Source organism: Falco peregrinus, chromosome 7 (genome assembly GCF_023634155.1).
Source record: "Falco peregrinus isolate bFalPer1 chromosome 7, bFalPer1.pri, whole genome shotgun sequence".
NCBI classification, from domain to species: Eukaryota; Metazoa; Chordata; class Aves; order Falconiformes; family Falconidae; genus Falco; species Falco peregrinus.
The window spans coordinates 8,949,355-8,973,664 of NC_073727.1; the positions used below are offsets into that span (position 1 = coordinate 8,949,355).

The 24,310-nt window shown below is 38.8% G+C and overlaps 1 protein-coding gene across 7 annotated transcripts in view; it reads right to left on the minus strand.

Annotated features, from left to right (window-relative positions):
* ACTN2 (actinin alpha 2) overlaps positions 1-24,310 on the minus strand; it is a 69,800-nt gene that overhangs the window by 33,386 nt on the left and 12,104 nt on the right. For 5 of the 7 annotated variants that reach the window (XM_005239135.2, XM_027789152.2, XM_005239137.4 and 2 more), the window contains exons 2-6: positions 11,419-11,533; positions 10,048-10,167; positions 3,856-3,942; positions 2,683-2,770; positions 497-575 (exon numbers count right to left, since the gene is read on the minus strand). In XM_005239135.2, the coding sequence (XP_005239192.1) occupies positions 497-575; positions 2,683-2,770; positions 3,856-3,942; positions 10,048-10,167; positions 11,419-11,533 (489 nt within the window). The remainder of the gene's footprint in view (positions 1-496; positions 576-2,682; positions 2,771-3,855; positions 3,943-10,047; positions 10,168-11,418; positions 11,534-24,310) is intronic. The other 2 variants (XM_027789153.2, XM_005239139.3) reach the window with 1 other exon arrangement.

Genomic DNA, 24,310 nt, shown 5'->3' on the forward strand with positions numbered 1-24,310 from the left:
TATAATCTAAGAATTGGTGAATATTTTCTATGTAAGACTAGTAACTTATTGCATACTCCCGGTTACCACGGGCAGTGTTTGTTCTAAGGAATCTTAGGATTAATCATCACATTGTTTACTGCTCAGCAAACTATGGTCATTTAGACCAAATACAAAACAGGATGGTCTGTACAATACTGTCAGTGGTGAATGGAGAATTCCGATGTATCTGATTTAATATCCATATTGGGCAGTGTAAAAGACTTCATCAACTGCCTGGCAGCTGAGAACTAGATTATTCGCAATTAATTGCCGAAGTTGTTGTAATGGGAAGGAGAAAGGACACAGGACAGTCATGAGGTCCTTTCCTCCATATCACTTTTTTTTGGAGGGAGCTTAGAAAGCCAGTCAGAATTAGTATGCACTCCTCAGCTTGTCTTTTAGAAAACATGCTAAGCAAACCAGAAGTGAGCCAAATCATTGCAGGACAGCATGCTGTACCACCCAGACTGATGACCTTATTTAGCTTGGAGTAGTCAATAAGATCAGGTCGGTGTCTGTGGATAAGTGCACATAATCCAAGGCCATCTTTCCAGCTTTACAACAAAAAATAGAAGGGAAAAAAAATAGTTAATAAAGTCATGGTATTTTACAGTTTGATCCTTGCTCAAGGCTTACAATGAAGCAGGAAATCTCTTGTCAAATTCTGACACTTGCGTTCTGCCAGCTCTCATCTCTCTGAGCTTTCCCATTACTGTGCTCTTCTCCCTGTAGTTCGTATCTTTACTCTAGAGTCCACACACACTTCAGGACTTCATAATACTTTCTAGGCAGTGTACATGACATGCAGCAGTCCCTGATTTCAGTTGCTTAATTTGTGCAGAATGTTACAGGGTAGCTCAGAGTACACATTCATCAATGAAAGTGCATAATCTCCTATTACACTTACAGTATGATTGCGAAAAAATAAAAGAGAGAGCAAACCTGCAATTACTTGAATTTGCTGAAGGAATTGGCTTTTCTGTGTCAGTTATTTGAGACAGTCTTAATGGCACAACCATGTTGTGCTTACAGAAGTAAGAAGTCATAAATCAGCTTGGTTTATTTAAACCACTTCACACATATGACAGTTTTGATCTGAGTTTGCACTTCTGTGTCACTTCAGGCCCACTACCTTTCAAGGCAAGATCAGCCAATGAACGGAGCTACAAATAACATCTATTTGGAACGACGATGAGAGGTTCCTTTCCGCCAGAAGCAATTATTCTGAAATATACTTTTGTAAACACTTTATGCAATCACTGGGATTGTGGGTCTGAGGTCTTATTCTGTGCAGTGGTTGTGTGATACTAAGCATGCTAATTCTGTTACAATCCCTTTCACTGAGATGCCTGGGTAGTCCTTCAAATAACAGAATTATCGCTAATAAAAATGTAATATAATTAAGGAGAATATACATACATTGGCATATAAAATTGGCATATAAAACTGGCATATAAAATTGGCATATAAAATCATCTAGAACATAAAACTGAATCAAAATGAGCACCAACATAAAAAAAGCGTTTTTTTCCAAAAGGTATGGGCTAAAATGGTCTGGAGAGCCTACTGTAAAGTAGTACTGTAAGAGCCGATCAACTCAAACATTAATCAAGGTACTTCCATTCAAGATGTTTCCCCACACCATGTATCAGACCAGCATATGTATGTGTACACACTAAGATTCTGATACTGTAATTTACAGTATACCATGCATTCATATCAAGGTCTACTGAAATATATCTCTATATATACAAGGAAAATAACACGTTACAAATTTCAGAACTCTTAAAGACAATAGGGGGACTAAATCAAACAAATGGTTTTTATCTGTGAATGCATGTTGAACCATATCTTCTCTATCACCACATGTGCTTTAGGTGCTGCACATTAAGAAGGAATTCAAAACACCAAAACACTGTAATACAGAGCTCCTGGTGTAAGTACTCCAAGGATTTCAGGGAAGGCGAGATCACATGGTTAGAAAGTGCAAATGGCAAGTCATGTGGGTTTATGAGGTGGGTCACCAACAGAGCTACAGGAACTAGCCCACTCAAATCCCCAAAAAACCAGGCAGCCTGTGTATGGCCTGGAACTCCCGTTCTAACCTTTAATGAAAACACAGCACCGCAAGGCTGGAGCTTCACTAAATTTTCCGACTTACATAATGATCCCAATTCTGAAAACAAACGTGTTTAAAGTGCTGCTGTTATGTACCGAGTGTGGTTTTGGCTCCCTATTTATAGCTATGTCACAAAATAATAACACCTGATTCACCATAATGAGATCTTTGCATGCTCAAAACATGGGTAATTTTGCCAGGAACAGTCTATAGCTCAGCCGCTCTCATTCGAACAGTCATTTGCCAAGGGACTGTGCTGCACTACTAGGTATTCCTATATACCAAGGACCTCTAATAATGTAATATGGTCATTTTGTATCAAGTAGGGATTATTTTTTTTAAATGGTAACTATGGAAGTCATGGTAAATAATGCAAAACGCTAATGAAAATAAGACTCTGAGGACAGAGCATGAGAATTTGAAAAAAGTCTAGTTAACAGTGAAGAGTTAAATTCACATGAAGATGTACCTACACAACTGTGGGAAAAATTTGACCTAAAATATTTTAGACTGCTTCTATCCTTGAAATAATGTAAGTTTACCTAAGATGGAAGTTCTGAATGTTCACATTTCTGTAAGGAGCAGTTTTCCTTTGACACCACAGCAGCAGCCCTTCTTTGGCAGAGGTCTCTGTAAAAGACAGAAGGCATTAAAAAAAGGAAAAATCTAAAAAGTGCTCAAGTAATTTATTTCTTGTCATCTTAAATGCTGTTCAGCTACCCAAACCTGGCTGGCATAAACATTTCATCCTAAAATATATTCATACAAATGAACTAATGGGGCTCCATTAGGACATGGAGGTCAGCTCGCCTGAAACAACTCAGACTGGAATCTCTGCCTGCACAGTAATTCTGGGATAATTAGAAGTTTAAGAAATTATACTGGTTGGACAGCAGAATGTACATTTGGGGAAAACCACCTGATACAAATATATTAGAACTAGACATAAAAGATTGTGTTGGTGCCTACATGAAATACGCTTGCAGTATCAGTCCATTTGCTTATGGGGAGGTGTAAGTGCTGAAGAAATACCCTCATTATCTGAACCCTATGAGCATCCGAATGCGTAAATAAAGGACAGAAAAGATCAAATATACCGTTAGGTCCACATTTAAACACAAATTATGGGCAGGACAGCATGCAGAGCTTGAATTGACTCCACTTTTGTTGAAAACTGAGATCTGTTTCTATGATTCTAGACTTTTCACAGCACAGATTTGATTTAAAGAGTACTGTAACTACAACGCACTTTTTGGAGCTGGTTACCAAGTGAAAGATAACAAGAAAAAAAATGAAGTAGTGGGGGAAAAAGAAGTGACAGAAAGAAGAGGGATATAATCAGATAATATTTGCAAAGAATGTGGGAAAAGGACAGGATTAAAAAAGTATGTTGGAACAAGGACCAAAGTACAGGGCACGGCACAGTTTCAGGCTACCGAATCTCAGAAACACAGGCATGTTTCTATCGCTATAACTGAGAGACACTCCCAGAACTTCTGCATTTAGAAAGCTGGCTCGATGTCTCTGTCAGGGTAAGAAGAGGTATTACTTTTTCCCTCCAGAAATTGATTTTGTCACCAGGTAGGGAACTTGTAGTATCATTTTCTGTGAAAAAATACTTATTTTTAAAACACTCATCTCACTTGTGCACAACTCCTATAAAAATGTCCTTAAAAAAATTTCCTAATTATTTAACATAGTTGCATTACTATTACCTTCCACTGAAATATCCTGAATAGCAAAGCGAAGGATGATAGTCCAGATCATACCCAGTGTCATCTTCACATTGCCGTCAACAATTTCTAAGGTGAAAAGAGAGACAGTAGTAGTATTTATAATGTGCTTTCCATTTTCTCTTATTTTAATCATATATTTCTACAAATAATATATTGTTAATACATTCATACATTTATTATATTTCTACTGTAATTCTTTATCTACACAGAGTTCACCTGGGTTCATTTTTCAACAAACTCATGCTTGTGCTACCCTGGCAGTAGGAGTGAAGATTACTGAGGTTAAGGTCACTTCAGCCCTTCCACGCCAAAAGGCTTCTCTCCAGGCAGTTGTAACTGTCTCAAATCTTTACCTTTTAGGCTGATTTTTTTGGACAGAGCCTGAGGGGAAATACTTTAAAGTTTGAACAATATCAGCCTTACTGTTTTCAAATACAAAGGAACTGGAAAAAAATATGGTCTTACCCTACACTTTAAGAAACTACAGGATATTAACAGTGTTATTTTTTAATAAAATGGTACTCAGAAATTCCTCTATACTATTTAGACCTTTTTGACAATTTTACCTGTAGCGCCAGCACAGACTAGATATGTAGAACAGCTCAAGAGACACAGCACCTCCCGAGACTAAGCCACGTAGCCTGCTGCCAAGCAGTTCTCAAACGTGGCCGTGAGGCTGTAAAGTTTTACAGCTCTGATGCCTACGCACAGTTATGCATCTTTAATATAAAATGGGACTTTTTTTCCCTCTGGGGTTTCAATTTGTTTCGGCTGCTTGAGTCTACCTACAGCACAGGGTGGTAGGAAGGTGCTTTCCCGGCTCACACATACATGGGAGTCCCTTCCACAAGCCAAGTCAGAATCCAGTGCTCCTACACTGTAATACGAACAGTGATACCACTTAAACTTCTGGACAGCAAAAAAAAGTATTGCGAGACCACTTAAGGGTGGTGATAATGTTGAAAATTGTGACGAGAGACTCAGAGGAACATAGCAAGTCTGTAAGGAGGGTCCAGCGCTTGAAGGGGAGGAGGTGGGACAATGAGAGAGGGCCACTGCAGACTGCTTTTCCAGTGGCCTCACACCAAAGGAGCAGTGGAGCAGGGAAGGCACCAGCTGCTCCCCTACTTGAAAGTCACCTCCAGCCTTCCTCAAAAAGTGGAGCAGCTGTGGCTGCCCGGGGGCCCACTGGTGTGCTGGGGTGGAGCAGGAGGAACTTGCAGCAGAAGGAATTTCCTTCATTTAACATCAAGTGCCAGAAGAGGTGCCAACAGAAAACACAGTCACTCTGCTGCTTAGAGGTTGCCAGAATCCAGGGGCAACTTTTACGGAACAAAGCAGCTGCTAGCTCCAAGACTTGAGATACATGTTAAATTGTAGTAGTATGTGACACAAGCTGTCATTTGAACCTATGGAATTAACAAATGTGATAGAGGAGATGTCACCCATCACTAGTCCACACTTCCTTTGCTAGTGCAATAATCCAAGTTCATATATGAATGACTATTTTTCTGCTTTCCCCTTTGGGTTCTACACCAATTTTCCAGAATTCTTACCTCACTTTGCCTGCCTTCCATGAATTATTACTATCTTATTGGCCTTGAAAGACTTCAAGTCTCTTCAAATCTCAAAAGTAAACTCTTTCAGCCAAAAAAGAACAAATGGCAATTAAGGCATGTAGCTACCTTCTCCTCTGTCAAGTATTTCACTGTATTTTGATCAGATGTCTGATATGTACATACGGTAAAGAAGAATTTCTTCAAATGCAAATTAAATGAATTTAAATACTCAGGAGGCATTGCTGATTGTCAGGCAATCAATTCCTGGATTTGCATAATCACTACATCGTTATTTTGATTTACATATCTGTAAGTACATACAGACAGAATGAAAGAGCAAGAGAGGGAATTTTCTGTGTTGTGCCTCAGGAGAGTTTTTAAGCTATTTGCCAGCTTTGGTTTCTGATTATCTACTGCTAGCATAAAATACAAAAAAAAAAAGACATATATAAAAGACAAGAAAAAAATATATAAACAGAAGGAAAACAAAGCTGTTAAATGTTGAAAGGTATCAGTGATGAAAAAACTACTGATTCATTCCTATCATTTTCCTCTACAGGACAATAGAAGACTTCATTATTTTCTTCACACTGCCTGTTTGCTCTGGGAGGAATATAGTTCCTACACCTATAGTTCCTACATATGCAAAGCTACAGCTCTCTGGGGAAAAAAAGTCTTGCTGACCTATGAGAACAGGAAAGGAGAGATGGGAAAGGGAAGGGGAAAAAATAAAAACTGCCTAGGGGAAAAGCTAAGCAAAACAGCGTGGCAAGTTCTCAAACGTTTTAGTTTCTTTTTTTTTATTCTGCTTTGGATTTTTTTATTTATTCTAACCTTCTTGTAGCAGATTCATAGATCATTTGGTCTTTAATATTTCTTCCCCTCCCCAGAAAAGCAATACAGAAGTGTTTCCTATTAACAGGATAGTTATCTTCTGTGGTTTTCTGTACCTCGGCTCATTTCATTAGGGATGCAATTACCTTGCAAATGGAGTTATTGCACTTATTTAAAACTTAAGGGAAAGCTTCTAACTCCTGGACTGTGAATGGCTCATAAGGACTACTTTCACAGCTTTTGCTTTACCTTCGTGATTCTCTAGTCTCATTTCATCACCAATGGAGAGAAAGACTCTTCTACAAGACAGATCAGAGTAGGTAAATTTGGTTTTGGCTCAGCATCGCAGCTAAAGGTGATCACCTCTCTCTTCCAGCTCCACAGACAGCCCAAGGAAGTCATCCTCAGAACAATAATGATGGCTTTAAAGAATATCCCTGGCCCCTTAAAAGTATTAAATTGAACTTTGTGCTGATGTCTCACAGGAATCACAGTTTAATCTTTGTTTTGAGGCCCCATTTAAAATGCCAGTTGGTCCCCTCGGGCCTACATGCTCTTCACCACTCAGCATGTCAGCTAATAAAACATGATCCTCAGCAGACTTCAATACAAAACTTTCATGCTTTGGAAATTAAAAAGTATTCCAAGCATCCATGTAACTCAGAGAATGACAAAACAGATGGGTGCAGACAAGCCCATACGCCCCATGCTCACATACAGGGGCAGTGAGTTAAGGGGTTAAGGACTTTGAAAACAATACAAGCTTAAGGAGCCTGTGCTCTGCCTCCTTGCTGGCATTCATTCCATCTTCATGCTATGACTGCCCAGTCAACAACGCTGAAAAATGCAACAAAAGAAATAAAAGAGGTGAAGTGTGGTTTAAAAGCAGATCAGATTACTGATCCAGTCTCCAGCATAGCTACAGAAACAGTTGTCAGCCCAAGTGATAGGGTAGGGCTGTGAAGTGTGGGAGCAAGTATGCAGGACGAGGGGGACACCACGGCTCTTTAAACACGTCCTGGTGCCAGAGGTCCCACACTGTGAAATGATACCCAGTCAGATGTGATGTTGCATTGCTACATCAGCACGGCACTGTGCCTTAGATAACAAATTTAGCAGACGGGATGTGGTAAACTTAACAGGGCACTAAGCACGTCTGGGCCAGAGCTGCCTTTGTGTTCAGCCTGTTTAGAGTAGGAGTGGAAGGCACACAAATCTATCTGCTCCTGCCCACATGTGTGTAATCTAATGTGTGCTAGTAGCCATAGCTGACATACTGCAATGTCTTACAATGACAGGCTCCTCTCTGCATCTAAGCTACGACTGTAGCAGTGGATTTCTCTCCTGTGCTTCCATCCAAGAATTTAAAACTTTATTTTTAATGCTAATGAATGAATTTTTGCTTTTAAGTCCTCCATTTGACAGATCAAGAATTCCAGAAACAGCAATAAAACCCTGCAGCACAGCCAAGAACATCACCTTAATCTGGCTTACTAACTATGGCCTGCTGTTACATGCAGGAAGAAATACTGAGTTCATGGACAGACATCACCTTGCAACAACTGGCTGAGAAGCTGGAAGAGGTCCCTTCCTCTTGATTCAGCCTCCCTCCCAGAGGGAATTACCTATTATCACAGAACATCTAAACTCCTGCAAGTTGCTGCCAAGGAGAACAGCAGGGTTAGTTGAAATGGTTTTAGAGCTATCCCAGGTGCTTTGCCTTCAGGTGATACAGAAAGTGCTCAAGCACTGCTCCAGTCTGAGCACCCTGGCAGGAACCAGTGCAATAAGCAGGGCAAAATGAGGGAGATGGGAATGCAGAGAGCTGGCCAGCTCCTTTCAGGGGCAGGTATGAGCTGATGAATGGTGGTTTAAATACTCCAGCCTTGCTTGAAGAACCTGGGTGTGCAAACATTAGTGCATTGTGCAAACTGTGATCACAGAGAATGACCCCCCCATCTCACAAGACATGCCTTTTGCTACACTCTTATTTTCACCGGGAGGCCTCAGAGTCCCAGCATGACATGACAGAAACTACCATTCATTTGCTCCACACTCTGTACTCTCAGTATTTCTGCACCACCTATCATACAGGCTTCTGTATTCTTAATTTTCATTGCCACACATAAATTGTCTCTTCAGTACCCTCTGCTGTCTGCTCAATGCCATGATGCTCTCAGAATAACCTTAACTGCAGAGGTTTAAGGTAGCGGCATATTTTTCCAGCCCGCTTCATTTAATTGAGCAAAGGGCCCAGCTGCCCCTGACTGCCCGTACAACTGACAGGGGGAACTAGGCACCTCTGAAATACAGTGGAGCTCTTTTGAGATCTGAAGTAGCTTTAGGAATTGCCCGTTTCTCCACACTGATGGTATAGTCCCCCCAAAAGGTCTCTGTTACATGCCTAAAGATAGATGGTGTGGATTTGGACTCAGATGGCCCACCCAGTTCAGTCTCAAATGAATAAAAGGTGAGTTAAAACAAATGCTCTGCCCAGAGAACACTCAATTCTTGGGATTTTGGAGTGCTAGATCTAGAAATCAAATACATTTGGTGAATTATACTTGAGGAACCAAGCAGGTTAGGTCAAACTTATGGAATCAATGAATGCTGATAGATCTCTCCATTATTTCTACAGATGCCCCTACCCCACCTAATGCATTTTCCTGGTCCAGCCCAATTACAGTAAGCTCCCTGAGGTTAAGGTTTGGAAGCCAGAATAAGGATATATATAAGCCTGGGGAAATCAGAAAACAGGAAGAGAAGGCTCATAAACCCATCTAAAAAGTCCTAGCAGTGTGAGTAGAATATAGCTAGTGCTTCTCACCATAATATTGAGGTTACAGCCAGAGTTTTGCTATAAGGACATGTTAAAGGCTGCCCCCAGCATGGACAGCACATCACTGAGGCTATGAAATCAAAAGTAGTTGGGTATCATGCTAGCCACATCGCTCCTTTGCGTAGTAACAGCTGTGCAAAGCCTTATGCAAATATGTCCATGGAGCATCTAGTTCTAGACAGACCTTTGTCCTTCTTAAAAAATTGAATCTCACAGGAGGCACAGGTTCACTTGCAGTGAGAGCCTGCCTTCTTTTGCCCAGTTTACATCAGCATTTAGCTAGCCAACTGCGTGTGCGTATTTAACTAACCAAACAGCAGAACAATAACAAAGTTATTGCTTTAGTAAATAACATCCCACCCCACTTTCTTCATATGTTCAGTCTCTCCTGAGCTACCGTAATTTCTTTTGATCACTCCCTTAACTCTACATCTGAATTTTAGAAACACAGCTGCCATCCACAGCCAGTCTCATAATAAAATAGGAATAGATCCCAGCCACCTGGCAGTGATGTCAGCCTTTGTCTTGTCTGAATAACATCTCCTGAAGATAAAAAAAAGATCCCAGACTGGATAAAGCACACCCTAGAATCCAACCTGATTTCTAAAGGACTTATTTTTAATAATGTATAGGAAAAACATAACACTGAAGGAAGAAGTCATTATCTGAACACCCACTGAAACACAGACAATTCAATTTAACCTTGGAGATAAACTAATCTTACAGCCCATTTATACCCCAATCCCTCCCCACATGCCCACCAATTTCCACCTCCCATGTTTTCACAGATATAGGTCAGCAATCTATATTGAGGGATTTTTGAGGCACCCATATATAGAGAACAGCCTGTGTTACTTGGCCAAGGGTCTCTGGCAGACGTTTTTGCAGTGTGAATGCCTAGGATCTAAGTAAGGTTCATTGTCAAGCTCTGTCACATACCTTCTGCACCAATTGACACAAGTTTCACTCCTTTGCTGGCAATATAATCCAGAGCTTTGTTGACATTCGCAATTTTATGGAAGCGCATCTTCCCTCTGTCTGGTTTCGGTAGTCTTTCTCCTGCAGAATAATAAATTTAACATGGTTATTGTTACCTATGCCTGTGATAGAACTCAAGAGTGAATGTGCCCTGAACACTGTCTAAAAGTTAGCAGTTATTTTAACAAGGATTTTTCTGAAAGAATGTCAAATAGCTTTGAACAAAACACTGAAGAGAAAATACAAAAATTGAAACATCTGACTTAGATCTTCCTGATACAGCAGTAAAACCAGATTAAAATTTTTATGTTTGCCCTAAACGTCTGGAAGATATGTAGAGTGCTTCCTCCTGCTCAACTTCTGGTTCATTGCTGCTGTCTGTGGTACAGTAGCTGAATGTTAAGAAGGCAGGATGTTCCCAGAGCTCATCACCCTTACCTGCCTGACTGTAAGAGGCTGGACTCTATCCAGCAGATTAGCCCGAGCATCCTTCCACACCTGACCAAGAACAATGGCTTTCCACAACCTCATCCAGTACAGCAGAGCAGCAGATTTCAGAGCATAGGCTGATGTGTTTGAATGAATTTATCTTTTCAATTGATCACAATAATTTCTGAAAATATGACTCTCCATTTCATGAAGAGTGATCATTTGAAGACCTTCTTTCCCCACTGAGATTTCCAGCAAAAATTTAAATTGTCTTAAAAATCGTCTTGCCCTTTTTCACCTTTATTGTGTGTCTGTAACTTGAGCTATTCCCTTCTAATTCAGGGGCATTCTAAGTATACCTTGGCAACTGCGCCTCTGAATAACACGTAAAACAGGTGACATAATGAGTTTACATCAGTTAGTCAAAAAGAGTTCTTGGATCTTCCACTTTTCTGAAAAATAAGAAATATTTCTTGTGACTAAATATTGATCTAGTTTTGCTTTAGGCACTCACTTTTGAAAGCATTGCTTGCTCCAATAAAGCAATTTTAAAAAACCCAAACTTTTAGTATAAAAGTGGAGTAGAATTAATTTGTAAACTAAGTGTAAAGCCTTTTTAATTGTTAGGGATTAAGACAGGTCCTCAATGTATTTGGTTTGTCCAACAACACTGTGATGCCAGTGATCCATTGATACCACTGTGGTATCCGGGAACACAAGCACAAAACAGAAGATTTTGGAGCTTTTTTTCCCTCTCTTTTGTTTTACAGTGTGTTTTATCTCTCACTTTTCAGCTTACTTAGAGTTTGTATTCTCTGTTTTGAATTGTTAACAATTTTTGTTCTTTTAAGTGTGTTTCATTTAGTGTGCTGTAAATAAAGAGCAAACTTTATTTTAGCCAACCTGAGATAACTTCCAAGAGGAGCATCAGTTTGAGGCCGTTCCTGAAGTCCTCCTCAATGTTCTCAATCTGTGTGCCTGCTTTCCTCAGGTGGGAATTGCACCAGGCTGTAAACGTCTGTAATAGTAATTTTTAAAAAAAGAACACTTATCAACAAAGCATTTTCCAAAACAACTGCTAAGCCATCTAAGTAAACACTGCATCTGAGATTTTCACTACTGCCTTAGAAATTTGGATGTCCAACTCCCATTAATTTTATACATGTTGCTGAGTTCAATATTCTTATCCCAGGTGTTCGTGAAGATGCAAAGCATTGCTTGATTAGAAGCAATATTTTGCTAGACTCTGCTCATAAATGCATCCCAAAAAAAGATCTAAACATAAAGGTAAAATTTGCCTAATAGTTATTACTATATTTAACATTTTATGAGTACATAATTTTATGTTGGGACTCACCTGTTAGACATTCTTCCTGAAAAAATTGACACGATGTAAAGGAAGCTGTGTGACAGTAAATGTAGGCAATATCAAGCAAAAACTTCTACTACTGGAATTCATGCCATGATAAACAGTTCTTACACAGATTATCTATGCCAGGGACAAGGAACATGCATTTCTCACAGGCAGGAGGTTGTGAGAACACTCTTTAGGATGAAGTAACTGAAGAGACTTCACACAGCAAGGATACTAGCAAAATGGCATCTGCTCCTACTTGTAACTACAGTGAGAAACAACACCTTTTGAAAACATGGACAATTACAATGGATTTTGAAAGTTTACAATAATTCAAGTGCAGAGGTTTCACACTCAGCCCCTGCAGACATGGCCTGCCTTACCAAGGGTGTTATTTTTAAACTGTATTGTATAATTTCCAGAAAACTACCACAACTTCATGAAACACACAAATGCAGGTACTTAAGTTTGGAGGACAAAAATAGTCACAAAAGCAACCATGAGATTTCTCTCTCCATGGAGAACAACCAAGTCTGCTTTTACTTGCAGACATAAAAAGCAGAACTATGTTGATCTACAGAGGTCACACACACATTACCTTTTGTATGAATGAAATCAAAACACCAGCTACTATAAAATTTAGTAGTGAAAATTAGTTTGTTTTCAAATATTCATTACTTCTCAGCCTTCTGACAAATTCTCCTTGCCTTTCAGTGTCTGTTACGATATATAAAGCAAGTTTGTATTTACTAAGTATTTCAGCAGGTATAACTCTAGGTATAACAAGCCCATACATTTTGGTAAGTTAGATTTCACCTACCTAAAAATGTCACATATCTAGAATTCTTCTTTTGCTATTTCAAATTAACATAGTTGTAAAAACATCTGAAGTAAATAATTTAAAAAATAAAATATACCCTAAATCCCCATTGTTAATATGATATTTCCTTTGGGCTTTTTTTTTTTTTTCTTGCCTGTTTTTTCAGACTATTTGATTTTGGATCTCTCAGAAACAGAATAAGAAAGGCTAGTAGATGAAGGTGAAAACTTTCCCTGGACTGAATCTTGTAAACTCTATACAGAGTTCATACCTTAAGAGCATATAGATTGAATTTTCAAAAATGGTTTATTCTCAAAAATACAACTTTCTGTTAATGAATTACATTTTGATTGTTGTTGTGTTTGACTGAATTTATGGGAAGAATTTATGTGCAGCTTGCTGGGCTCTTTTCTCAGAGCTCCTGCCGTGACAAGGAACAGTTTGCTAAAATTTAGTGTTTCCTCCTACCCAATTGAAAGGAAGAAGGAGGAAGTGCGATGGGTATGGGGGAGCTGTACAGTGAATTCCCTAATTCTAGATATCCAGGGAAAGGGGGAGAGAGAAGATAGAATTCAAAGTGGTTCTGGGCAGGGTCCTGTTGACCTGCAGAGGATGAGTTGCAGGCAGAGGCAGAAGTAAGTCATCCTGTGTGCAGATGGAGGTAAGTCTGGCTGCAGCTGAAGCATCTCTGCAAATACATCTATTTTAATAAAGGGATGTTAGCTTGAAAAGCACTCAGGAAGATGAATCATTCCTGATTTTAAGGTAACTAGCTTTACTGAGCTCATGGGAGACCTGAAACAAGAGTGTATCGAGCATCATAACATAGATACTAGGCACCTCTGCCCTCAGGGCTCAACATGATGGAGTCTTAGGATGGTATTTGGTTTGGATCATTATAGGGTTAGGATCTAGTTTATAAGGCTAATTTGTCTGCCTCAAGCAGTATCTGTTTTAGTGACAAGTATCTAAAAAGGCTTAGCACCACATTAAGTCATTTGCAAATACTAAAAATTCTAACAAGCATCCTTGGAAGGAGCAATATTATGGTAATACAGGGAAAAAAACAGCTGAAAGCACTCAAGGATAAATATGCAATAAATATGAGAAAGCTGAACCACTAAATGAACAAGCCTTTCATGAATTAAGGTAAGTGATGGACATGTGCTTATCTGCAGATGTTATTGCAGATTGTAGAATTGTTCCAAGCATACCATGCTCAAGTCAGGGAGGAATTTGGAGAAAAACCTCAGCCATTTCCATCTCTTCTTTTAAACATTTATGGTGAACGTTTTGACCTTGTACTACTCCAATAAATGAGTTTTCCCCATTTTTTCATGTAATTAAGAGTTCAATGGCAACAACCCCACCAGTTGAGTAGTTTTAAAATACGAATCTGATTCCTACTGTGAAGAAAGCTATTTCTCAATTAGTTTCTTAAGAAGAAACGGAACCTGTAATTTCTTAGCTCATATATGCGTATATAAATATATATATATAAAAGCAAATTAGAATTTTGTCTACCTCTAATCTCACTGTGGTCCTCTACTTCGCCTCTACAACAGCTGATTCATCTTACCAGATGCCACTGATGCAAAGCATAAGTTTTATCCAAAGATCTCAGTGTTTTCAAATAATTTAAATAGTTTCGCTTGAATACAGACATTTTCACAGAACTGAATTTGCTGAGACACAAACTGTCTTCTCAGTCTTGTTCATTTTATGAAGACACTAAGCAGCCAACATTGCTATGATATAAACAAGGAAAAGATGCTACAACTGCTGAGTCAAGCTGTTTTCAATAAATAGTTTGATGACAGTCATTCCTTTCATGGACTTCTTTTTATATCTGTAGGTTATATAAGATTCTTCCCAGTAGAACTGGAGTTTGTCATTGACATTGTAGCATTCTGAAGGATAAACTTGGAGTTACCTGCAAAGCCTCCATTCAGGAGATAACATGTTCTGCCGAAGCACTCCACTGTGTGTAGATTCTTTGTTTACACTATCTATATCTAGATAATTTAGATTCTCTTCTATATGTAGAATAAGATATTTAGATCTTTTATCTAAACTGCAGTTTCTCAGAGCTTTCAGTTTTACCAGTGCACCAGGTCATGAAATGGTGCTATCCCCTCGTGGAAGTTGTCTTGCGTCATGGAACGTGTTGAGCAGACTCTCGGCATATGGCTTCATAGCTTGGTGCCTCCCAAACAGGCTTAATTTCCTAGGACTAAACATGGTTATAGGAATGCTACTTAAGGAAGTGTTTATCATGTTTCAGAGATGCAATCCATAAGTGACTGTATTAAAGCTTTTGCAAAACTTAACTTGCAAATTTTAAGTTTCCACAATCCATATTTTATTTAACCCTCATCCTTCTACTCTTATTGTGATACCACTTGTTCTCACTACTTTGGCTTTAACAGTTCTATTCATAGTTATTAAGAAACAATTCAAAGCACGTTTAAGTCCTGGAGATCAAGATACAGCCAGCATATAGTACCCTGCAAATTTGTAATCCACTGGGATTTAAAAGCTATTAAATGACTTAGACAAAGCAAATTCCTTTTTCTGCTGAGCTGTACTGTACATTTCAGAGTATCAGATTGCCCACAGAAACAAGGCAGGACTGAAGGCACCAAGCTGAATACTTGGGGATATAAACAAGTGCCTAGAAAGCAAGACATTTCTTTTTAGCATTTTTTTACAATAGGTGGCTCTGCAAATTTAATAAATAAATAAATAACATTTCTCCTTTCCAGTGTTGTTACTACAAAAGAAACTTTGCTGACATTCTTAGATGAGAGACCACAGAAGAGGGGATGCAGGGCAGGAAGCCAAACAGTTTGCAGTCTCACAGGTCAGTGTTCTCTTAATGCACTGTTAATTGCCTCCTGCTGTCACAGGTCTATTCTGGAAAAGCTAACTCCAGAAAAGGGAGCACAGCTGATGTTCTGTGCCCACTTAGCCTTACTGTGAAGACTGCTAATAGCATATTCTCTGTAATTTGGATTGATAGATCTGTGAGGACAAAGTGTGTACCTGGGGGAAAACAAAGCCTTACCTGGTAATTTATTCAGGTCACTTAATTTTGCAAGCCCTTGATAAGTGGAATTGCAACCAAGGGGCAGAAAAAAGAAAACCAATTATCAATCAACTGAAGTTAATGCTGAAAAATAAGAGTATGCCTGCTCTGTGCAAGTATTTTTACACATCCGCAATGAAGGACATGCTTGGATGCAAAAAGTGGTATCTCTGAGAGCTCAGTTTTTCCCAAACTCCTGAGAAAGCTCACATGTTCTTGTTATGGAAGTGTAATGATAAATTGCTTTTGATAGTGTTTCAAAGCCAGAAAACAAGATGCTATAATAACAAGCTTCATACATGTATATGATAATGGGGATACAGAGAACTGGGAAAGCACCAGGTACCATCCTCTCCAATACCGTTATTCATCAGTGGGTCACAAGACTTGTTCCACCTGCTGAAGATACAGGGTAAATTTCTAGCTTGGCACCCACAGTGAGTCCAAAATGTACATCAGCAAAACAGCAGCATAACTCACATGGGGACAGGTACAGGAGAGCTACTCCACAAGTTCAGGAAGATTTATTTATTTGTGCTCAGACTTGAAATTGGGAAGTGGGTCAAGCCCAATAAAGGACTGGAGACTCATATTCTATTTAGTATGTATTTCTCACAACAAAAGTTGACACTGCCTTTCACTGTCTCCAACTCAAATCAACTTCTGTCAACTATATTTACAAGTTTTAAAAAACAATACTGATTTCAAAAGGCATGTGACTGCTTGTCTGTACCCCTACCAGAAAGGCTACTGGGCCACATGAATCATTTGGGTTTTGAGTTTCTAGCCTTTCTGTAACATATACATAAGACAATATAGATAAAATCCGATTTTAACCTATGAGTTACAAAACATATTGCATGAATAGAAAATTTAGTATTTCCTGTGTCTATTAAGTAAAGCAGAATCACAACTCATTTTAACTGGACCTTAAATTCTAATACCCAAGCAGGAGAACATACCTGAAGAAAATTAACTTCAAGTATAAACAATCAATACATTTATTTACATACATATGTTATCCTTAATTATCTCAGTCTGATAGAGTTGTTTGTTAAAACTCTGCTTTATAGTGCTTCTTCTAAAGTATTTTTCCTCTCTGCTTGTGCTAGCTGAGGGTCTTCATTACTTCAAGGCTAAATGGGATGCAGTGATTCACTCTGTAGTTATACAGGACATTACTGGGCTCTGAGCACATGGCAAGGGTGTTACAGAAGGAGCTCTGCCAGAACATTCTCACTAGGCCAGACCGAGGCTTCCTCTTGAAGAATTTCCCATCTGTCAGTTATCCAAATTTTAAAATATAAGTTGTGAACCTGCAACGTGATCTCCTAGCTCCTGTGTCCACACAGTGTTCTGCCTGCAGAATCAGGGCTTTTCTCTGGGCTGGGGATACAGTCTGCGTTGACCCTCATTCTCTTAACTATTTAATTCTGCTCCCAAAAGAAGGGACATGAAGGTGAAACACAAAAGAAAATTGCTCAGACTTTATAAACTAGCTTGATGTGAACCAATGACTACACATGACATCTTTCAGATGCTCCTAGAACATCTAGATCAGCTGCGCTTTTAGTATATTAGATGCATGAGTATAGTTTTAGGAATTAAAAATAAATCAAATCTTACATCTTACTTGTTGGTTTGAATTATTATTACTTTCCCCTTGCTCTTATTTCCCCTTGCAGTAGAAGCCTAAATGAATTGGTACACGTTAGTAAAATAACTAGAGTATCTCTAACAGGAGCGGTGGATCACCAGTGCAGCTTGATTATGCCAGATCCCTTGGTAGGCAAAGTGGGATTTTAACACTAAACACACAAGAGCACAGCAACAGCTCAAATGAAGCACAGAGAAAGTATAGTGACGGATGCCATGAAGGCTAAGGTTGGGGAAATGTTGAGTATGTTCCAAAAGGCCATTAAAAGGAAACCCGCAAATCACAGGCAGTATGTCAAGTCAAATTCCTGGGAACAACAGAAAGGATAGCATAGAATCGTCTCACAAAGGAGGTTAGAAGCTCCATCACAAGGTCCCCAAATCCAAAGTTGGGGAGAGCCCTCCCTGCTCCAGCACATCCATCTATATAGCTCAACAGATGGTGTCAAAGATGATATGCTAGCGTACTGCTCTAGTAGCTAAGGGAACTTCACCCCAGTTCCTTAATGTTACCATTCACAGGAGACATTGTCAAAGGGGTGCGTTCACCACCCAGAACATTGCACATCTTGCTAGCATTCTGCATTTCGCTTGCATGGAAGAGCCTGGGGAGACCTCAGTCCTTACAGAGCAGGTGGCCTAATCCCATGTGAGTCTAAGGTTTCCTGTAAAACATGCAACTCCCTCCCAGCACTGAATGATTGCATGTCTGTTTTACAGGATTCACTATTAACAACAACAACTAAAAAAACAAAAACAAAAACCCACCAACAAATCAGAGCCTGTAACTATCGCTTCAAGAATAATTTGGCAAGGCTGAACCCCAAGAAATGTCCGGAAAATGTTTGAGCCTTTTGTTACAAAGTGAATGACATTAGCTCTTTCTTTCTGAGGAGAAACCAGAGAAAGGTTATGTCTTCCCATTCATCTAAAATGGAAGAAAAAATCAGGAGGCAGCAAGATGTATGGGAAATTCAGCATGGCTCACTTCCATGGCTCCTCTTCTCAGCCTTTTTTTTTCTTAAGGGAAGAACACGAAGGAAAGGAAGGAAGATAAGATGTTTCACAAGGTCTTTGGAGGGGCTAACACAATTCAAATATTTCAAGGTCTATTAGGAGCAGGCCGATAATATCTTTATTGGATCACCTGATATAGTTGGAAAAGAGAAGTTTTCAGGCATCTAAGCCCATCTATACATGTGAGCGAGAAGCATCAGTCTTAAGCACGAAAATATAGGTAAGTCTTCACACTGCTCAGGACTCTGATGGACCTTTGGTATGATGCTACAACAGCTCTGTTCCCTGAAGGAAGCTCCTTCCTTTTTTATTACTGTTCATTACCCATTTATGAAAGTTTTACAGCAGCAAGCATCTGTATGATCCACATACGTGACTTCTCAAAATACATGCAGTCCCATAGGATTGTCTGCTTATGTATTTTTATCAGTTTAAAATAATTCTGCCTATTTTAAACTTGTTTTCAATCTGAAACATTGATATTTTAGAAAAACATGCAATGTTTAAAATTCCATTTGAGACTAAAAAGTGTACAGGATCTGTAGGACAAATCTACTCTCCTTTTCTGGATTTTCAAGAATCACTCAAACAAGAGAACCCTGCTCAGAAAAATAACACAGAAATAAAAGAGAATGAAATTAAAATCTTTAGTAAAAGAATGGGCATGGGTTTACCTTGTATTATAAAAACTCAAGATATCTTTACCCATTTCTACAATACAACTACAACCTATTCAGTTTGTTAGGGTGAAGATTCTAGAAAGACAAAGGAACTGTCAGGAAAAAAGCCCATCACCCTACTGTCTACTTCTGGTGTGTTCTTTTAATTCTGAATATGTTTTAACACATTCCTATCACTAAGCAGACCAGAGTGGTCTGTGGTAAATTTACATGTGGTAAATTTAATAATAAATTTATTTTTAAAAGAGAAACACACTCTTACGGGTGATAAAAGGTTTGGCATATTTTATTTATGCAGAAGTGGGAAACTTCCCTAGGCAAGTAGCATCAAGCTGCGCAGAATCCAATCTTATATTTAAAAATTTAAACTTCCAAGGACAAGCAAGCAAAAACTTGTGTTATACTGCCTTTCTAAGCCTGCATTTAGGTACATGCATGTCCACCTCTCATGATTTTGCCTGTCTAAACTCTAGCCATTCGTCCTAATTCCACTAGCTAAACTAGAGTATTTTAAAGGTCCCCCCACCAGGACTCTGCAGAAACAGATCTCTTTTATGTCACATAACTAAGCTGGTTGCAACAGCAGAGAGCTATTCATCCAAGAGCAAAACTAAACACAAAACCCTATGAAAAAAATTTGAAAAAAAAAAGCGTTTAGCATGTCAGAGAGTTTATTCTACTAATGGTGAGTAATGGCTCACTATTAAGTCCAAAGACTTATGAAGTATACTTCTGTAGGAATCTGGCCTCAAGTGTTTCCTATACTACACTTTATTTACTCATTTAGATGGCAGAATAAAGTCTATGCTTATAACATTTGAAAATGACAGCAAAATGATGGGCCTGTATGCATGTTTCATGACAGAGCTACAGTTCAAACAAATCTTGATGAATGAGTGAAATGACTTGAAGAAGGCTGGATGCAGGTTAGCAAGAAGTCTGAAGTACTGCCCCACTCCAGAAATAAATAATGGCAAAAACATAGGATGGAGAACTACTGGCAAGGCAGTAGTACTGAAGAAGAGAATCTGGGAATAACAGTGGATCACAACCTAACCTGATTTTAAAATGTTGCGCTGTTATAAAAGGCAAATACAGTACTGGACTGTCTAAGCAGAAGAATGGTGTATCAGTATCTGAAGTATTTCTTCCAGTCTCCTTAGTGCTAGAAAGGGATTAGCTGTAATATTGTCCCCTCTTTTGGGCACAAAATTCAGGAATAATATAGACCAGTTAGAGAGAATCCATGAAACAGCCATGAAAAGAACAAAATTCTAGAAAATTTCATCTATGAAAAATATAGAACCATTGGACAGGTTTAATCATGAGAAGTCTGAAAAGAAAGTAATAATTGTCTCAACCATTTAAGAAGTCACAACAGAGAGAAGAATAAATCAGTTCTCTGTGCTCACTGAAGACAGAGCTTAAGGTAGATAGTCATGAGCTTGAACAGTGAGGGAGATTTAGATTGATTTGTAACTTTAGAAGCAGTGAAGTATTGGAAGAGATTGGCTGGGTCAATGTGCAATCCTTCTTCTTGGACATCATCAAACACAAGTTAGATAAATGTGTCAAGAACGCCATGAGCATATTTGCTTCTGCATGAATGTAGGGGAATGGACTAAGTGCTTTCCCAGGTTCTTCCAGTCACACTTTCTATGATGTTCATGGAAGACTCCCGTCCTCAATGACATCTACACTGCAGTCTTGCAAAGGGAGAATAAGCAAGAAAACTCTTTTTCCTTCCAGATTCTGTGTCCAAGAAGCTCTAAAACTTTGGTAAATATGTTAGCCAAAGAGTACAAAATAAGAAGTCATTCAGCAGAAACAACTCCTTTTTAGGAATCCAAGCACTTGGCATGCAGCAGATAGCTGTAAATTTTGTTTCTGTCAGTGTGTTCTTTCTGCAACCATCTCCATTTCCCCCTCCTGCTTTCATGACTCCCTAATTTCCCTTAGCAAAAAGAAATTTAATATTGAAGGAAAGGATATTGGAGAAAAAGAAAGCAGAAGGGTGAAGACAGAATAATAAAGAAACAAAGTTGAAGAAATGTAATGGGATTGAGGGAAAGAAGATTCAAGTCAATAGAAGAGTGTTCACAGAAAGTTAAACATAAACAAAATTAAATAGATAGTGGATTCTATGATCTGTTCTATGAATACATACACTTCCTGAGGTCTGTATTATGACCCTGGAGAAGAGATCATGACACTTGTGTCTTCTCCCCAACTTTGTGACAGCCTTTAAGTCATTTAAGACAGGAATTTAAAAAATGCTTTTATTGTCCTAAATGTTGAGCATTTTGTGACCCATGATTCCTCTTACAGGACTATAAACCTTTAACAACGATGGGAGTAGATATTAGCCACAGCTGAGTACTTTTAAGTGTCACACCTCTGCATTCAAGGATAATGAGAATAATAAACCCTCCATATCCCACAGCACTATTGTGGGGGGAAATTCACCATTGCTTTTGTGGTGCTCAAACACTACCCTGAAAAAAAACCCAATAAAGAAGTATTAGCAAGAAAGATTTGAAAATTGACAAAACCATGAATATCTTTCAAATAATAACTGTAAAACTAATACAATCGAGAACCTACTGTGAACAGCTGGAAAGCAACACATAACAGCTACCAACATCTTCAGCATCTGTTCTCAGTCATCCAAAGTTAATTCTATGTTTAAAAATCAAAGCTAGCTGTTTAGCATAAACTAGTTACCTACTACTGTAAATCTAGTTGGATGCTGGTTACCCTTCCCTCCTTAAACTCAGTGAATTATGTGCCAGCCACTTCAGTCCGGAGAAAGAAGTCACTCAGGGAACTATTAAGAATAGCAATGACTGTGAATAACCCCACAGATGCAACCTGAGAAAGCATTTTCACATACAGAAATTGTTACAGCTTTCACCTCTAGGATGAAAAGTCACTGTCCCTACGTCTCACTAATAAGGTCAGTTTTGGGCACCTCCAATGAAGCTGCCATTTCTGGTGGTTTAAGTGATGGGGACATCTGTCCCCCTGGGAGCTAAACTGAGAGTACAACTCACCTCATAGACATTACCAAACAGCCTGCGTTAGCAACCTTGTCACTTATTCACCTGGCCTGGGTTCAAAACATTGACCTAAAAGTGAAAGGTTCCCCCCAGCCACGCATTCCCAACCAATAAATTAAAAGTCCATCTTCAGTACAAGGTTATCTTTCATCATGAGCTGGGGGGTAGGAGCTGTTAGAATATTCCACTCAGAAGGCTTCGCAAAACTGAGACTTTTAATTAATATTGTCACCACCTTGCTAAGCAGTGACAAAGGTCAGGGTTTTGCAAGTCAGCTTTCTCTTGGACATGAATGACTATTTTTGCAATATAGTTTGTTCATTCACATCATATGCATGAATCCTTGAAAAAAAGGTTGTCACAAACAGCGTCCAGGCAATACTCTGAGAACCTTTTGTCCAAATGCCAATGTCCAGCAGCCCTGAATAATTAATTCTAGATAGCTGGAGTAATGGGGAGCAATCCCTTGCTGGTTGCAGTGATCTTACCTCTTCATCTTCTTCCATCCTACTTCAATAACAATATGCCTGACATCATTTACAGATATACACTACCTTTCTGATGACGCTTTTCCTTTTATGTAAAACAACAGGTATGTTAATACCTTGTCATAACAGAATTAATACCTCTGAATTTTTATTGAATGCATTATGCAATGCATTAAAATGCTCAAGGTACAAAAATAGCACTACAGAATGGTAAATAAATGATATAATCTGTGAATAAACATAAAGTTCACAAACTACTAACAAATTTCTGAGTTATAATAACTCCCATATTAAATTGCTTTCTCTAACAAGAGTGAAAAGACAGACAGTGAATAGACTCAACATCTGAGTCCTTGCTCTTCCACCACTTTTTGTACAACTCCTTTCAAAGAGTAAAACCTCTTAACGCATCTTTACCTCACAGTAGAGGTGAGATGTAAATACGCCCTGTGGACTGAGAGTTCAAAATGCAGGTTCACAAGGGCTCTGTTCATCTCTCAGATTGAGTGACTGCAGTATGTTACAGTCTCGGGTATGTTTTGCAAAATTAAAATACTGTAGCAAGTGAAAGAACTTCTATTTCACATGCCTCCAAAAACAATTATAGGTGAAAAAGTATCTGTGGATCAAGCATATTCAGAACACAGTTCTTAAATGGGAGTAAAGTTTTAAAAACAAAAACAAATGGAAAAAAAGGGCTAAAGGAATAATAGAAATGCAAAGTTTTGAATCATCTTTTTTTGGCCAATGGCTTTTGTTTTCCTTTCTTTTCAGATATTGTTCTCGTATTTCCCTTGAAGGAAGAGCTCATGGACAGGTCGATCTCTTTCAATAGGCCATATTGTTTCTAGCATTCAATAATTTAACAATGAACAGTTCATGATAGATTTTTTTTCTTTTAACGTGCAACACTTCCAATTTTGCCCTTCAAAATGTCTCCTACTGAAATCTGCAGAAACACAGAACCATCGCCCCCAAGGACCTGTGCCTTTTTGATAGAGACACAGCACTCCCCCGCAGCATGACTGGGAGTGTGCAGGATCCACTCCGAACCTCTGAGGACTGCCAGCTATGTGCATGGCACAACAGTATTCTCCTCTAATAGAGTAACCTAACTTTAGAGCATGCTAACCAAATCTTCTCTGTTCCAATACACTGCACTTTGCAGAGCTTGAATTTACACTATAAAAAACAAGTAATTCTGACATTGCAGCCTAAAGTGGTATGGCTATAGCAACTAGTATCTCACACAGCATTCCTGATTCCTTTACACCACAGAACTTTACAGTGCATACCTACTAATAAATCAGTTCACACCCAGTTGGCAGAGCATTAAAATAGATTTGCCATGACACTGCACAAAGTTGAGTGCAGCAAAGAAACATACGTTTTTATAAAAGCTTTAATGGACTCCATCAGTCATGCAATAAAGACTGCATCTTTGCATTTATATAGAAATACATATTTATATCTCAAAGTGCTGTCCAAAAGATACCTCTCCCCAGCCTATCAGGTAGGACACTAGGGACCTAAGCAGAGAGGCTTAAGCATGAAGTGTATAGGTTCTGTTAGAAACTCCAGTGTACTGATGCATGTTCCCAAACATATCTCTTCCATGCATCCTCTCTTTCTT